The sequence below is a fragment of the Poecilia reticulata genome, chromosome 21 (assembly GCF_904066995.2).
Source record: "Poecilia reticulata chromosome 21, P_reticulata-male-v2, whole genome shotgun sequence".
Taxonomy (NCBI): Eukaryota; Metazoa; Chordata; class Actinopteri; order Cyprinodontiformes; family Poeciliidae; genus Poecilia; species Poecilia reticulata.
This window is the reverse complement of record NC_088850.1, coordinates 13,113,844-13,129,651: the sequence shown is the minus strand read 5'-3', so window position 1 is coordinate 13,129,651 and position 15,808 is coordinate 13,113,844. Positions and strand designations below refer to the sequence as shown.

General features: G+C 39.2%; 2 protein-coding genes and 1 long non-coding RNA gene across 6 annotated transcripts; 1 reads left to right on the top strand and 2 right to left on the bottom strand.

Annotated features, from left to right (window-relative positions):
- The first annotated feature begins 761 nt into the window (after positions 1 to 761).
- On the top strand, positions 762 to 4,882 carry atraid (all-trans retinoic acid-induced differentiation factor). 2 transcript variants are annotated; one of them, XM_081602241.1, is made up of 7 exons: positions 762 to 1,247; positions 1,389 to 1,522; positions 1,761 to 1,829; positions 2,352 to 2,441; positions 2,534 to 2,655; positions 2,763 to 2,863; positions 2,976 to 4,882. In XM_081602241.1, exons 1-7 carry the CDS (start codon positions 1,155 to 1,157, stop codon positions 3,078 to 3,080), a joined length of 714 nt encoding a protein of 237 aa, XP_081458367.1. In that variant the 5' UTR covers positions 762 to 1,154; the 3' UTR covers positions 3,081 to 4,882. The 2 variants fall into 2 exon arrangements, with proteins under 2 accessions (XP_081458367.1, XP_008396123.2); XM_008397901.3 differs by having other exon boundaries at positions 788 to 1,247; positions 2,370 to 2,441.
- A 1,316-nt stretch (positions 4,883 to 6,198) lies between these two features.
- On the bottom strand, positions 6,199 to 10,650 carry eif2b4 (eukaryotic translation initiation factor 2B, subunit 4 delta). Of its 3 annotated transcripts, none has more exons than XM_008397899.3 (14): positions 10,531 to 10,650; positions 10,047 to 10,084; positions 9,774 to 9,954; positions 9,466 to 9,675; positions 9,261 to 9,343; positions 9,015 to 9,041; positions 8,604 to 8,695; positions 8,374 to 8,488; positions 7,920 to 7,996; positions 7,703 to 7,805; positions 7,224 to 7,351; positions 6,826 to 7,003; positions 6,563 to 6,743; positions 6,199 to 6,484 (listed from the first exon to the last, which is right to left on the bottom strand). In XM_008397899.3, the coding sequence occupies exons 1-14, from the start codon at positions 10,550 to 10,552 to the stop codon at positions 6,285 to 6,287; spliced, it is 1,635 nt and encodes a 544-aa protein (XP_008396121.2). In that variant the 5' UTR covers positions 10,553 to 10,650; the 3' UTR covers positions 6,199 to 6,284. The 3 variants fall into 3 exon arrangements, with proteins under 3 accessions (XP_008396121.2, XP_017157839.2, XP_081458366.1); XM_017302350.2 differs by lacking the exon at positions 10,531 to 10,650 and adding an exon at positions 10,455 to 10,527; XM_081602240.1 differs by lacking the exons at positions 9,015 to 9,041; positions 10,531 to 10,650 and adding an exon at positions 10,455 to 10,527.
- Positions 10,651 to 11,792: 1,142 nt separating this feature from the next.
- Positions 11,793 to 14,453, bottom strand: LOC103457614 (uncharacterized). Its single transcript, XR_532455.3, has 2 exons — positions 14,054 to 14,453; positions 11,793 to 12,502 (listed from the first exon to the last, which is right to left on the bottom strand). It is a non-coding gene; the product is annotated as an uncharacterized LOC103457614 (long non-coding RNA).
- Positions 14,454 to 15,808: the final 1,355 nt, after the last annotated feature.

Below are 15,808 nucleotides of genomic sequence, written 5' to 3'. Positions count from 1 at the left end.
CTATTTTGTCGCTGTCCAAGATCTTATTTTCCATATTATATACTATCTAAATAACTGGAAAAAAAAAAAAAAAGAAATACAACACAAATGATGATAGTACATTAGTTGTTCTGACAACTCATCTTCTGGACATGCATCTTAGAAGTTCTTCCTGGAATCTGCTTTGGCTACTCTACAAGTTTAGTGGCCACTTAATACTGGCATAGATTTTTGCTAATGATGCTATTAGTGAATCATCATCAGCCTTCCAACACTTTTGAATGTTTTAACACATTCTAACACAACAGTGCTAATATGGACAGACCCTGGTTAATGTGCACAAAATGAAATGATCCTATAGCAATACCTACAAAAGAAAGAGAACGTGGCAGCCTTGTGGCTATGCATTTTTCTAACACACTGTTATATGTTTGCACTCATATGTTTTGCAGATGTAGTTCATATTTATTTCTCAATGACAACCATGAGTAGTACTAAAATTAATGTATATTTTTGTGTATAAAATTATTGATTAACATTTGACGAAGTGTATGACGATCTACGTGATGATTCTATGTCGCTGATTAAATAAAATCATATGGTAATGACAGCGTATACGTATCTGACAGATATAGCCGTGAGTTCGTGCTTAGCGTATGACGATCTGACAGAACACCTGTTACACCGGACTATTTGTTAGTTAACTTTTTGTTTGTGGCGTTTATAGAACAAAAAAATAAAGTGTGCATGGCTGTGTAATTGTGTAAGATTTATCAGTAAATATTTTATTTATGTTTTAAGACGAAACATTTTAACATAGAAATTTTGAAATTGTTTATACTCAAACAGAAGACTATTTATATATCATAAATATTTAATTGTCTATGGCAGGAGTGCCCAAAGTCGGTCCTCGAGGACAGGCATCCTGCATGTTTTAGTTCCCTCCCTAGTGGTAGTAACAACCTCCTCAGCACGTCAGTGTTCTCCTTAGACCTTCTAATGAGCCATCATTTGATGCAGGTGTGCTAAACCAGAGAGAGAACTAAAACACGCAGGATGCCGGTGTTCTGTCACACACCGGCATCCTTATCGGTCCTCATCCGCATGCGTAATTACGACGATAAATTGCCAGCTTCCTGACACGTGACCACGTCATGTGACTTCAGTCAATAAAAATGAAAGCACTACTCAGCAGGTGTGAAGCTGTAGCTCTTGTTTTTATCCTTAAGTTGTATTTTAACGCGAGTTATCAGCTGACTGGACTGGAGGTAAGACTGGTGTGTTCACCACTGGAATAATGTCGCAGCAAATCCTAATAAACCGGCTTGTTTTGGTTGGTGTATAGGGGTTGTTATTGTCAGTTTGTTGTTTACTACTTTTTTGTCTGATAACGTAATTTCAAATCACAGGTATGTTCACGCTGTGGTGGTACTGTCCAAAACAACACCTACGTGGGTAATTTCTGCTCTTCATCCGCTGGACGGCTTGACAAGAGGTGCTGTTTAGCAAATGATAACTCGAGCGACCCTGAACGCATCACCGGGTATGACAGAAATATACTGCCCTCGAAGTGAATGTTGCAAACTGTGTTTTCTTTTTTGGCCTTAAACGCACCCAACCTAGTACAAAATAATACAAACTAAAAATAAAGGGGTAAAGAAGACAACTTTTTTTTTATGTAGAATTTCATAATTCACCTGACATTATCAATGCGTATGTAAGGAAAGCGTGGAAATTTAGAGTGAAGTTTTAGTAAAGTATATTTTGTTTTGATTTATCAGGTTGGATTTATCAAATTGTTCACTGACTCAAGTGGAAAACCTTTCAGGAGCATCCACAGTGGTGGTGATGTAAGTACACTGCTGTATGGAGAAAAAAAACATTCATACCCCTTAATTTTTTCACACTGTGGACACGTTTCAACATCTAACTTTTATGTGTTTTATTGTTGTTGTTTTTTTGTTTTTTACATGAGGTAAAATAAAAATATTTGTAGAGGCAACGTTTGCAGCAGTTAGATGTTTTATAGCCCCTCCAATAGCTACAAAGGCATTGTCAAATGCCTTTGTAGAAATTAAGTTAAGCTTGATCAGACTGGTTGTTGAGAACTTTGAAAAAATGCAATCATTAAAATTAGACATGTATTTTTATTTTTTTTTTTTCTTGCACGTCAACATTTTGGAGCACTTTATGCTGTTGTGCTAAATAAAAGAAGTGTGAAGTTGTTCTGCACCAATTCTTGTAAATAATTATACATTGCTAAGCAGAAATGTACATATGTGTTGACATTTTTCACATCTAATGTAAAAATTTCACTTATTCTAGGGTAGAACCAATGTTTTATTCTTAACATTTCTTTTTTTGTTCTTAAGTTTTGCTTTTCTTTCCAGAGATCTCTCACTGAACCCCATTACCAACATCAGTGATGAGGTCTTCCAAGGATTTCTTGACCTAAACTTCTTGTAAGTGTCTTTGAAACGATCATTTTATCTGTCTAAAGTGGTTCTGATATTTTTAAAGTCTTTTTCTTCAACAAATATCAATGTGTCTTCAGGATTTTACCAGAGGACATAGCTTGTCCAGGTGGGAATGCTTCATGGCAACGGATGGAAGTCAAACAAGGGGACCAGCTTTGTAAGGACCAGAAAAACGTGTGCAACCAGACAGGACAAATGTGTAGGTCAACGTTCAGCAGATATTTGTTACACAACATGTCTGAGACGCCTAAAAAAAATATGTTTTGCAATGTGTGATGTTTGTATGCATTTATTGGGAATCTATAGCTATGAATTGTCCAGAAAACTCCCTTTGCGGCCCCTTTGGTCCTGGCTCCTTTGAGTGTCGCTGTGCTGAAAATTACCATGGATACAAGTGTCTTCGGCAGGTGGGTACTTGGAGACTATTTATTTTTTATTTTTTTTGAGTTCTTGTACTATTACTAAATTAACATAAGCACAAAAGCCTTTTAAACAACATATTTTTAAACTTGCTTACAGGCAGAATTCCCAGTTCTGAAGGTTTTCGGCCCTCTTGCAGCATCCACAGTTGTCATCTCCTTCCTGTTGTGGATTACCCAGAGACGCAAAGCCAAATCACTCTGAGCGTGAGCTGCTTTTTAATCTGAGGAGAAACTGACTCCTGAAAGGGATAATAATGCTGACAAAGCCCAGTGTGGCACCACACTCTGGTGTGAATATTTTACAAATGTTACTGTATTTTATTTTGGGAAGAGAAAAAAAATGACATTTTTATTATAATTAATGTGATATAATTTTTAGAAAAAAACACACATTTTAAATATGACCTAATTTTTTGACGATTACCACTGGTGTTGCTTTTTTTATTTTTAAGTAGACTTGCAGAGTACTTAAGACTCTGCATTTTTTTTTAAGTCATCTACTTAAAAAATACAGATAACGGTGAACACTGAATTCTGTCAAACGAGTGCTAAATGTGTGTGAGTTTACACCAGAAATAATGTTTTGCATGTTTAGAAAAAAAGTTGTGCAACAGCTCATTGCATGCTGACTGTGTGGTTTACTATTTTTTGGGGAGGTTAGCAGTTAAGCCAAGAAGGGGCTGGTAGAGGGCAGCGGGTTAGCTGTCTTAAATTTAAACCAAAACTGCAAGTTTAGTTGCACTTTAATGATGATTTTAACCTCTTCAATTCAAAAGTGTTGGTGTTTAAATGTACTCAGGATGAAAAATTTGAAGTTGTAGTAAATATTTCCCTTTGTGTCCTGCCTTGGCAGCTTGGACCAACCGGTTGGTGGGTCTGGCTGCCCAGCAGTGTCATAGCAGATTTGTTCTACAAACTTTGGAGATTTAATATTCCTGCTGTTGTATAATTGCCTTTTTTTTTCTTTTTTTTTGGCTAACTGACAACTATTCAAGGGTCCAACATGGTCAGACAGAAGTCAAACTGTCGATGCGCGGTCACAAGATTGCAGGATGTTTGTTTTTGTAAACACAGTTCAAAGTCCACAAGATTTTGAACAGAGTTCCTGTGAAACCCTTCCTGCTGCAGAATAGGTCATGGTGTTTTGTCATATGTGTGGCTTACAGCAGTGAAGTAAACACAGAGGTCATAGCAAAGAGGAACGACTATTACGATTTCAGAGGTGGAGGAAACGATTGACTAGCTGCAATGTCTCAATTTTAGCTATTGGAAGCCAAAAAAAGAACAAAAGGCCTCAGTGGGACATTTGCTATCTGCAATGTACCAGAACCAAAGTTTAGTGTTGTGTGTACTTCCTCACAGCCTGGGACAATTCCTCTTTAAAGCTATCCATTTTGCCCGCTGGCTAAAAAAACGGCTTCTGAAAGTTGAGTAGTTGAGGATTGTCACAAGCAAACACGCCCAATTCAGACTTCTCACACAATAGTTTTGCACACAGAGAGGGGTGAAAAGTTCACCAGGGAGGTTGTGACGAGATGGGATGGACAACATGAGACTGAGAACAAAATGACTGCGACAATGACGACCGATTTCGGCACTTTGACTCAATCATGTAGGGCCCTTAACCATTTTTCATGGGAGTTTTTCAGAGTCTTGTCTTGAAATGCACTCCATGATCTGGATGTCTTTTCTATTGTATCTCTCTTTATCTTGTTTAAAGTTCAGGGTTTTAATAGATTTTACAATAGTGTTTTATTTTCCTTTTTTTTTTTTTTTTTTGAGATATTTTACTGCTTCAATGTTAGATCATGTCAGATGTTTCCACTTTGTACTGATGTACAAAATGAAATATTACCCAGGTTTTCAAGATTTTTCTGGATAATAATGAAATTAAGTTTCTAGAAAGCATCAAAAGTTTGATAGTCAAGATCTTTAAAGCTTCTGCACTTTTCCTTTGCGAAATGGTGCTACATTGTGCTGAAAATAAACTAATTTTGCTCTCGATCAATGTTTTGACACTACTTTTTATAAATGGAAGAAGCAGTGGGCTAACTTATGGGTTGAAGAATGGCAAGTTAAGAGTCTGGATGGGTCACTGTTGGCCTCACATAAGACTCATTGCAGCATTTGCCTTTGTAGAAGTGTTTTTTTTTTTTTTGGTATCCCAGCCAGGGAAAATATTTTTTCCCTGGCTGGGATACCAAAAGCAGAGGACTTCACCAGAAGTCCTCTGCTGTCAAATTCTGCAACAACTTGTAGGATGTTGGTCTTTGTTTTTCTTGAAACAACTTCTTTGCAGCACTGCATCCCACCAGGCCATCAATCTGCCTCACTCAGAAACGTGCATGCTCAGAGGTGGGTAGTAGCTAATTACAATAACTTTGTGGAAGAAAACTACTTGAGTAAAATTTCTGCAGTCTACCCAGTCTAAGGCCATTTTCTATCCGCTGAGCCTGCTGTGACATGGAAGTAGTTTACCTTCTACTAGCAGTAATGCAAACATACTGCAAGTATAAATTTTAGTTTTTTATTAAAAGTATTTGGTAAAATTTCTTCTATGCAAATGTATATTCTTTTAATTTTGTCCTTTAAAACGGCAGTATTTGTGCATATCGTTGCATGTGAAATGATCTTTTCAGTTATTCCGATCTGGTATTTGAGCAGCCTTCTATATTAAATGTCACTCTTGCATATTTCCCTGAACTGCTACTTTTCCTTTGAGTTGAAGTAATGTACTGTAACTCCTCGAGTACAATTTTTATTTTATTTTTTTCCCCCACCCACATGTGCATGCTTCACTCTTAAATGAGATCTGCACTGGTGGCAAGTTAATCTTAGTTGGTTCTCTTTAGGGGTCAGTACCCAGTACTTGCTGGACTTTTTCTAGACCTAAATATTTCTTTGCATCAAGTTCTTGATTTGATAATGGTTTCTACGCACCAATCTGCCCATTGGATATAAAGCAATGATTGCGCAAATAAAGTTCATTGTCGGTAAAAAAGCAATTGAAAGCACCACTCCTTTGCAATCAGGAATCATGACCACCATGTAGGAATAATGTGCTTCTTCCAAGCGCCTGAGGATCATGTGTTAACTGAGGATAAACTACCTTTGTATTTGTTTAAAAGACCTGGTCTTTAAAATAAACCACATTTATGGAGCAATAACATTCCTTTCAGAGGCCCGAGTTTCAGTTTCAAATACAAAACCGTTAATGGTTAGCTTTTCACACCCATAGATGACCTCCCTCGTGTGATTTATTAATATCTAACAAATCTTTTTAAAAGACCCACAAAAAAAAAAAACACAAAGGAAACTCATTTAAAAGTTTTGCCATTTCAGATATACATTTATTGCATGCTAAAAGCACGACCTTGCGCGTCACACAAGCCGATATGGAGGGCGCTCACTGATCAACGTTTTTGACCCGCAGCACCACGGGTACCGAAGTGCACGGGATCATTCCCAGTTCCGTGATGACCAGATCCACGAAGTCAGGAGGCGTCACATCATAGACAAGGTTCAGCAGACCCAGGGAGGGCTCCTGCTGCCAGTTCTCCAGCTGGGTATGCCCGTTGCGCGTCACGATGAGGTCGTCAGGGTCATCTGAAAAGGACCAATGAAGATCAGTTGACAAACATCGCCATGTGGATGGGAGTTGGGAAACGGAATGAATTTACATACCCAGTTCATTGGATACAAATGAGTCCGTCTGCACCCTCTCACAGAACTTGTAGGTCTCGCAACAAACCAGCACAGGCACGTTAAAGGCTTTGGCCACCAGAGCTATTTGTGAAGTTCCCACTCGAGACATGACGTAACCATTGGCCAAGAGGGCGTGAGCTCCGAGGAACACCTTCGAGACCTAAGACAAAAATTTTAAAAATGCTTATAGCTAAACTTTTTAGCAACGCTCTGATCAACAGATGATGCCAATTTCTGATTACCTCTGGAAGAATGTAAGACACAGCTGAGATAAGGACATATGTGCAACTAATGCCTCTCTGTACCAGACGCCTCAGAGCCTCCCGGCCCTCAAGCCGAGGCCTGCTGTCTACAACTATGACGCGAAACTTCCTGTTTTTCTCCAAGGCCTCACAGAGGATGTGGTTGACCAGAGAAGAGCTGACAGAAACAGATATAAAAATTTAGGCTTTGTGACGTCAGAGTTAAATATGGAAGGAAAGGGAGACGGGGAAGGTGAAAAAGGAAGAGAATGTGTCTAAAAATAAAAAAAAGGGGAAAATCCATTATTGCTCTTTATTTAATACAACAAATCACTGCTTAGTAACAAGAAATATACAACGTAGCGTTAATAGAACTTGCCCAGATTCCTGAGCCTTACCATCCATAAATGAGGATGACGTCTCCATCACTGATCTTTTCTATGGAGGACTCTGCTATAGCTGTAGCAGCAAGAATGATCTTATCTTTGATGTAACACTCGATGCATTTGAGCAGTTTGTGTTTTGCCTAAAACAGAAAAGAATGCTTCATTGCGAGTCAAAATGACATTTATGTTAGTTGGACCAAACAGCTTTCCATTCCCTTAGCAGGAGCATTTATTGTGACAGATTCATTGGTTATAGTGAAAATCACATCTTTAATTTTTGCAACCCAAGTCTCTGTCAGCGGTTAAAGAAGCTCTAATGTGGACGTAAGAACCTTGTATTAAGGCTAAAGAGGGAAAAAAAATAGAAAGGAAACAGTGGGTTTAGTAGTGATGTGGCTGTGATATGCAAAATTTTGAAAAACTTCAATATGCTTGCAAGAACTTCAGTGGAGGGGCCTTTTAAAAACAAACAAAAAACTCAAAACACAAACCTCTTCTTCCTTGCATTGACTGGGGATATTGGAGATTTCTTTTTTGACATATTTGATGGCGTTGCCCATGCTGGCTGACAGAGGGCGACACTGGTTCAAAAAACTGGAAGAAAACAAAAGGCAAATACTACATTTTAAACAACAAAAATATACAAATGTACAAATAGTTCAGGTTGGGCAAAAGGTTACAAAGATACTCATTACTAATTTTTAATACCTAATATAAGGTTTCAGTCTGTTGACCAAGTCTCTAGACAGCTCCTCATTTGGAGGTGTAGTGTAGTCCCTTATTACCTGCAGAAGAAAAAAAAAGTTTCAAAATCAAGCTTATTTTAAATTTGTTCACAGCAAATTGTAGAAATTTCCATTGAATTTTGAGCTCATGGAATGGCATAGCTCTACTACTCTGCCTCAGTTATACAACCCACAATCCTGTGCAACATCGCTATGACTGACACATGCCCAAGCAAATACCACATGGCAAAACCATTCCCAAAACACAAACTGCAACACGATGGAAATAAACATTGATTGTTAACATAATCAAACAGCCTCGTTTTATTTAAGCGACCGATACGTTAAATAGGAAGACTAACATCAGTAAATACCACTATTAAAGAGGATACACTGTGCATCCCTAGGTAGAAGTCTAGTAGTTTTTGGATCAGCACCTGTTTGAAGGCATGCAGCAGGGCAACAGAGCGAGCATTGGACCCAGCCACAATACCCTGGGAGTACTGGAGGCCCAGTCGCACAATAGCAGGATGAATCACCGTTGAAGGAATGCTGCAAACAGTACAAACACAAATGCTGAAGGTGGTTGGAGCAGATTAGGAACAGTTTTTGAGAGCAAAACTAAAACTTTTCATCGCGAAGATAAACAAGTAACTGCTGAGCTCACCTGAGTTGCTGTGTTAGCGGAGCTTTGCGACTGTACTGGTGCAGATGAGAAAACAAGCTGACTTTGTAGCCATAGTCTAAGCGCAGTGGGATCTGAAACCAAGAGATCAAAAAAAAAAAGAAATTACTCCTAAAATTAAACTTACAGACACTAAAAATGCCAAAAGAAACACACGATTTTTCTATTGCTCTCCAAACACAATTACACATGCCAAACTGATTTTGCAGGAAAATGTGTTGGATTATAACCAAAGTACTGAGAAGCAAGAAACTCAGAGCTTTAAGCGAGCAGCAACACAGCAACACGGCAAAACAAAAGAAATGTAAATATAAACAGCCACAAAGACTACAAAAATATGTTAATTGTCAACAGCAAACATTTTAAAAAGAGTCTAAACTCGACGGCTTATACCTTTTTAGCAGAATTTTGCCCTGGTGTCTGGAAAACAATGTTAATACCATGACATGCAGTTCTAACTTTCAGTGACTGTTTTAGACCTACATTTTGTCTGGTGATAGTCACAAGTTGCAATGCATCTTATCCAGATTTCGAGTTTGTGGTTGGAACATAATTGAGAAAATCTCAAGGGGTATGAATACTTTCACAAGGCGCTGCTCTTCAATTTTTAAACAAGTTTATAACATGAATCAATTGTACCTGTTGCCTTTCCAGCTTCTTGGCCAATTTCTTTAACACGTCTGGATTATCCACTTGAATGTGTTCTGGCAGCCTTTTTACCACTGAAAACATAGATCTTTTTTAACTCATGTTGCCATGATACTTAAGTTATAGCTGTTTCATCACTTTGACTGAAGCGATAAATAGTGGTAACACTTTTGAGGCTGTGGCTATGAAATGCTACCTGGTTGCAGCTCATTCGTGGCTGCTTTCGATTTGCTCACAGCACCTTGCGGTCCCGGATCTCCTTTCTTGCTCTGTTTGCTGGCCCTCTCGGCCTCTTGCCGAGCTCTCCGTTCGGCTTTCAGTTCAGCTTTACTCTTAGCAGGCTTATCTGCTGGGGTGGGAGCCTCTGGGGCAGGCACGGAAACTGGAGCAGGCACTGCTGAAGGGGCTTGAATAAGCAGACGCACATTGTAGAATAAAAGATTAACTACAGCGACCACTTAGGGCTCATGGTTCACAGACAAACATCCCAGAAGTCATTTTTACCTTTCTGAGCTGTAGATTGCGTTGAAGGCTGTGGTGGTGAAGCAGCTGAACTGTCACCCCTAGTTTCTTTGCCACTCTCCTGTATAACCTTGTCATCCTTTTTCTCTTTGCTTTTCTTCTGTTGTTTCTTCTCCTTCCTCAGCCGCTGCTTCTCCTCTTTGGTCAGCTCTTTGCCTTCACTCTGTTTGAACATTTAAAGATGATCATGTCACGGCTGCTACTCACTCACGCCAGACTGTAGTAACAGGTTGTAAGTGGCCAAAATAAACTGACCTTTGCACGTTCAATGTCACCTTTCTTCTCATATCCATCTGCAAGAATAGTGAAGATTGTAACATCATGGAGATTCGTGACGCTAGAATGAGCCAGATGAGCCTCTTTCAAGCCATATGATGCACTTATAATAGTTTGATTTCATAACTTTGCAGTGAGCTAACGTCAGCTACAAAAGAGATTCTCGTACATAATATCGACACCGTATCGACAGCTAAAAATTCAAAAACATAGTAATGATAACCAAGAAGATACAACTCCAAAAATGATGCAACATCGCTACGTCTGATGTTAAACTACACTGTCCATGCTAACGTTAGCAGGACTCACATCTGAAATAATAAACCCGTTAGAACAGAGGAAACTTAACCTCCTCGAAACTAGAACAATAGCTGCGTTTTTACTCACGTAACAAATGGTTTAAAGAAAGGAAAACAGCTGCAAAGTGATAAAAAGCGCAGCTGTTACACATTCCCAAACTCACCTGTCACTCCACTGTCAGCCATCTTTACGATACGGCTTCACTTCCTCTGCTGCTGCAGCAACATCTGTGTTCTGCCCACAGCGCCATCTTCTGGAGGCAAAAGTGTTCAACTGTAATTTCACAGTAATGTCTTGTTTGCTTATTTTCATTAATTGCGTCACTCACATTACTTTACAAATTTGCTCTGCAGTTCGATTAAAAGTAAGCCTCGGTCACAAATTTCATGACAAAACCCAAAAGTAAAGACATTTTCCATATAAAAGACACAAAGAAAAAGAAACCAATTTTAATAAGTAAGAAAAAGAAAAAGTAAATGAGAAGCAAGAAAATATCAGAAAAAATAAAAAGAGAGAAAAAAAATCTGTTGCTATTTTCCGTCAATCTCACATCTACATAAAGCATTCACCCAAATCCCTGGAGTTATAGCAGATCGTACATCGTAAGTGTCCCTTCTTGCAATCAATTTAATTTCCTGGATTAAAACCTAAATAAAAAACAAGTGTCTGTTGATGCTTGTACAGGTCCATGTTGAAATTACACATCAGAATCAACTTTATTACTCATGATTGTGTTCATAAATAAGAAACTTTATTTCAATTTTCAAGCACTCACATAACATAAATATATGAACTTTATAGAAAACAAAATAAGACTAAATGAAGACATATGTGCATGCAATTTTGATTTTATAAAAAAGAAAAAGCGAAGGACTATTGTGCATTTAGCTAAAAGTAGAATTTCACAGTTTTGGTTTTAATGAGTCCTGGCATCGTTTTCTCAAACTGGCTCAAACAAAATCTTACTCTAAAATAACCAGCAGATGTATTTTTTTAATTAAATGATTTCACTTTGGAAGAGTTTGTTTGATAAATACATGCCATGAATGATGGCTACTAAATGATGCTGCAGTTAAGGAGGTCCTGAATTCAATTCTCGCTCTGCATGAGGGTGTTTATATATAGAATATATATATATATATTCTTCTTTCTCTTGGCAGTCTTAGAAAATCAAGTGGTCACTCTAAATTTTCCGTAGCTGAGTTTGTGTATGTTTTTTTATCTTTAGAGTAAAATATTATACACCTGCAGGAATACTCAGAGTGCTTCTTCATTCTGTTGAATATAAATTTTTGTCAACTTAAACATTTGATGTGATGTAAGTATTCACTCCTTTGGGGCATCATACACATAGTTACATTAATAAGAAATTAACAAAACAATCACAATAAAAAAAAACTAAAAAAAAAAAACTAATGCGATGACTGAGTTTAATTGAATTTATTTGAATTTATTGCCAGAATGTTACAACTTATGGACAGTTTATTTCAACATATACCACAAATTGGATTGGCTTGATGCGCATAATAAACACAAATCATGCGTGTTCTCCGTGATACAGTTGTATCCTATACAGTTATAGCTTCAAAGTAAGTGATTGAAGATTTCCTGTTTCAGCAACATAAGGGTATGTACAGCAGATAACGGAAAACTTTTTTTTTTTGTATTTTCTATTTAGAGAGGTGTGATTAGAACATAAAAATCCCATATTTGATTATTTTAAGACAAGAATAAAGAAAAATGCAGATGTCAGGAAAGTACATTGTTAGTGACCCTTTATTTGATTTGTAAGCACAAACTCCTATACTTAAACAGCTAAAACGAAGCAGCAAAAATAAATCTGAATAGCCTGTAACACAAAAACGTCACATTTATTCAGACTACCACGTCCACAATGAGCTGTGACAGTGTCTCTGATTCCCTGCCGACAGAATTCACGACGCAGTAGCTGGTTGAAGGGGACCAAACCTCACTGAAACACCTGACTTGGTTCCGTTTGACCAGCCACAGCAAGGCGTGTTGCTTCGACTGCAAGAGGCAGAGGAAGAGAGATGCGGGAAAACAGTCAAACACAGAGAAAGAGGGAGCGAAAGGAGGAAAGAGAAATGAGAGCAGGAGGTCCTCTTCAGGGTTACCTGATGAAACACAGAGCAGAATAAGGTTATTAACAATCCAAGCGAATTACAACATGGAGCGTCACTGTGTTACCGAGCAGACAGTTCCTATTTTGAGGTTTGGGAACCCTGACAGCTGGTGACATCTCCTTTCCTACCTCCAAACCCAGCCCTGCTGGGGCGAACTTTCAACCTCAGTGACAGCTCCACATCTCTGCCCTTCCTCCCTCCCTCCAATCGTCCTTTTATAACTTGTGTGGTTGCTATAATGGGTGACAGCTGCGGCTGGTCAATCCTCCTCGACTGTCAGCAGTTGGGGCAGGGCAGGAATTTTTTCAAGTTGTGTCCCTGAGACCCCTTATCAGTGGGCAAAGGGAGTAATGCAAGCCTGGGCTGAAGGAGAGGGTAGCAGGCTTTTCACCTGTTGCCCTCCCCACACGCACGCAGGCTCTTAACCCTTGTGCGTGCGAGGGCTGAGGCAAACGTAGAGGACTGTGGCAAAAGATACAAGTTTTACGTGTGTGGGGTCGGTTGGATCCCACTTCTGGACACAAGGGTTAAGCGGCGATGAGAGAAATCCGGACTACAAATGAAAACGATGTTCAGTAGGAAAGAAAATCAGAGCTTCTTCTGCTTTCCGATGCTCAGGTCCCCCTTGAAACCACACACTTCCTTACATTCCATAAGTGGTGTATTAATATGGGGATATAAGGAAGCATGTCTTCACAAGGGGAAACAACTGGATTCAACGCTCCTCGGGACACAAAGACACCCTTTCATACACGCAGAGGAAGAGCGGAGGCAACAACTGGCTAAGTAATGGTTAACTGTGACAGAGGGAGAGGAATGGCAGCACAGGAATATTTGAAAAGCGAAACTCATCTCTGGAGAGGGGAAAAATTTCATCCTGAGACAGACTGCGAAGTGTCCAAAAAAATTGAGAAAACACGTATGGTTTTAAGACAATTGTCACGTACGAATGGGCTTGCATTAGAAATTGATTATAGCATCAGACTATGTTGCAACAAACACAGTAAATGTAAAAAAAACAAAATAACAAAAAAAATTGTTTGAATACATTTTAATAAAGTTATCTGTTTTGCCTCAACTTTCTGTTTCCCACTGTCGATTAAGTTGACCCGAGAAAGAGGTCAAACACACCAACTCTCCTTCAGAATAACCTGGTGGCCTAAATCTAACCCCACGTTGTTTACTGTCCTCTTGAACTAAGGAAAGTTAGCTTCTGTAATTAGAGTTTGAATGTTGCTCTGAGACACATGTCAAGGTACCAACTTTTTCTGACTCCTTCCTGTGTCACACCTTGGTGTCCCCCCTCAGGTGCCTGTCGGAGGTGACAAGCTCTGCCGTGGTGTGTCGCTGCCTTAGTAAAGCTGAGAGAAAACATCTAACAGCTGGTCTCACACCTGATTTTTGTCCCATATTTTTCTTTAAAAGAAACAAATATTACCCCAAAAACAATCAAAACGACTCCTTGATCAATTTCAGATTACTTTGACTAAAAAACAGTACAACTTTTATTAAACCAAAACAACGTTTTAAACTGTGACCAACCTTTGGTCAGGTCCCTGAAGCCTCCATTTGCCTTCTATCCACTCAACTCATCTGTCCGCTTCAGCTCTCTTTGCGATCATCCGCTCTCCTCGGTATCTGGCCCGGTGGATTGTGCCCGCAGCAGGCCATGCAGACCGGCCTTTTCTATCCCTACCAGGAGCGGGCCCCCTCCAATGCGACTTCCCACCTGTTGGTGTCCTTTAGGGAGCCCGGGGCCTCTCCTGCGCCTCCTGTCTGGCCCAATCAGGGCCCTGACAGGGAGGGGAGCGAGCTCTGTGAAGTCACACCTTTCAGCTGTTCACACTGGGCTTGAGACACCCAACACCCCTCTGCCGTTCCTCTGTTCAGCCAACCTCCCCCTCCACCCCACACTCCCTCCAGCTCACAGCCCGCCTTACCCTGCCTCTATTTTACAGAGGATGTCAATGACTCCTTTTTTTAAAAAAACGAGGGCGGAGAAACAAGGAAGCAACTGCAAGAGGGGCAGGTTTCAGCGGGTTTCTGGGGGGTACTTTCAGAGTCACAGCTGAAGACAAGGTTGTAGTTTCATCTGGGCTCCAGTAAGGCAGAAGAAAGAGCCACGTGTCTTGTTGTAAGAGGTACGGAAGAGGCTTTATGTGAGGAGGCAATTATGGTTTTGGGTTAGCGATGCTACAAGATACGCACGTCATATACAGTAATATGTAAGACTTTAAAGTTTGGTTGGTCTTGTGGCACCGAATAAAATCAATAAATGCTTCTGAGGCCTAACAGCGACACAAATCTAGAAGTTTAGTTGTATTACAATCACAAATGTTAATGTGTTTTTGTGTTTTGGGGGATTTTATAAAAATGAACCCAAATTCAATTAGTAAAGAGAAGCTCGCTGAACACCAATTTACCATCTTGGGACAAATTCTCAATTGATTTTAGGCATTTTGAATAGAATAGAATAGAATAGAATAGAATAGAATAGAATAGAAATATTCTTTATTGCTCCTCACTGGAGAAATTCAGTTGTTATTTGTGTGTGAACCTACATCAGGTCTGTGAACCTAGATTGTGGTATAGGTTCACACAAAGATAAAAAATGTTAAACATATATTAAAACAATACATAAATCTTCAAGATTGATTACTAAACATTTAGGACAAGATTACAACATAAAATGCCTTGAAATGATCAGAAATCCAAGGGATATGCAGTTGTCTGGAATAATTTTTCTTTTTAAAGAACATACGCTGCATGTGTATGTGTGTATTAAAAGAAAACAATTGACTGTTTGCAATAGAAAAACGGTACAGAAAAACAGATGTGCAACACCAGTAAAATTTACCACTGCATTTCCTGCAGCTGGGTCACTCTGATGAAGATGCTCTGAGCCAAACCATTACATTGTAGCTCTGGTGGGTATCTGGGATTGTTGTCCTGCTGAAATGTCAACACATTCGCCCCAGTTTTGCTCCTGGATCGCCTGTTAGCTCCATTCATCTTACAGACAATTCTGACTAGCTTCCCCGCCGAATAATATGATGTCCACAGCATGCTGCTGCCATAACAACGCTTCATTTTAGTAGTGGTGTTTTCAGGTGATGTGTAAAATTTTCCTCTGAACAAGTAGCTTTGCTGTGTAGATCAGAAAATTTAATTCAACACCTTCTGTTCTGTCTCCCTGACATGTCATCATAGGCAACATTTAAATGTGATTTCTTGTAGCTTTACAAAAACAATGGCGTTTTTCTTGATACTCCGCAATTATCTTCTTGATTTCTTGGC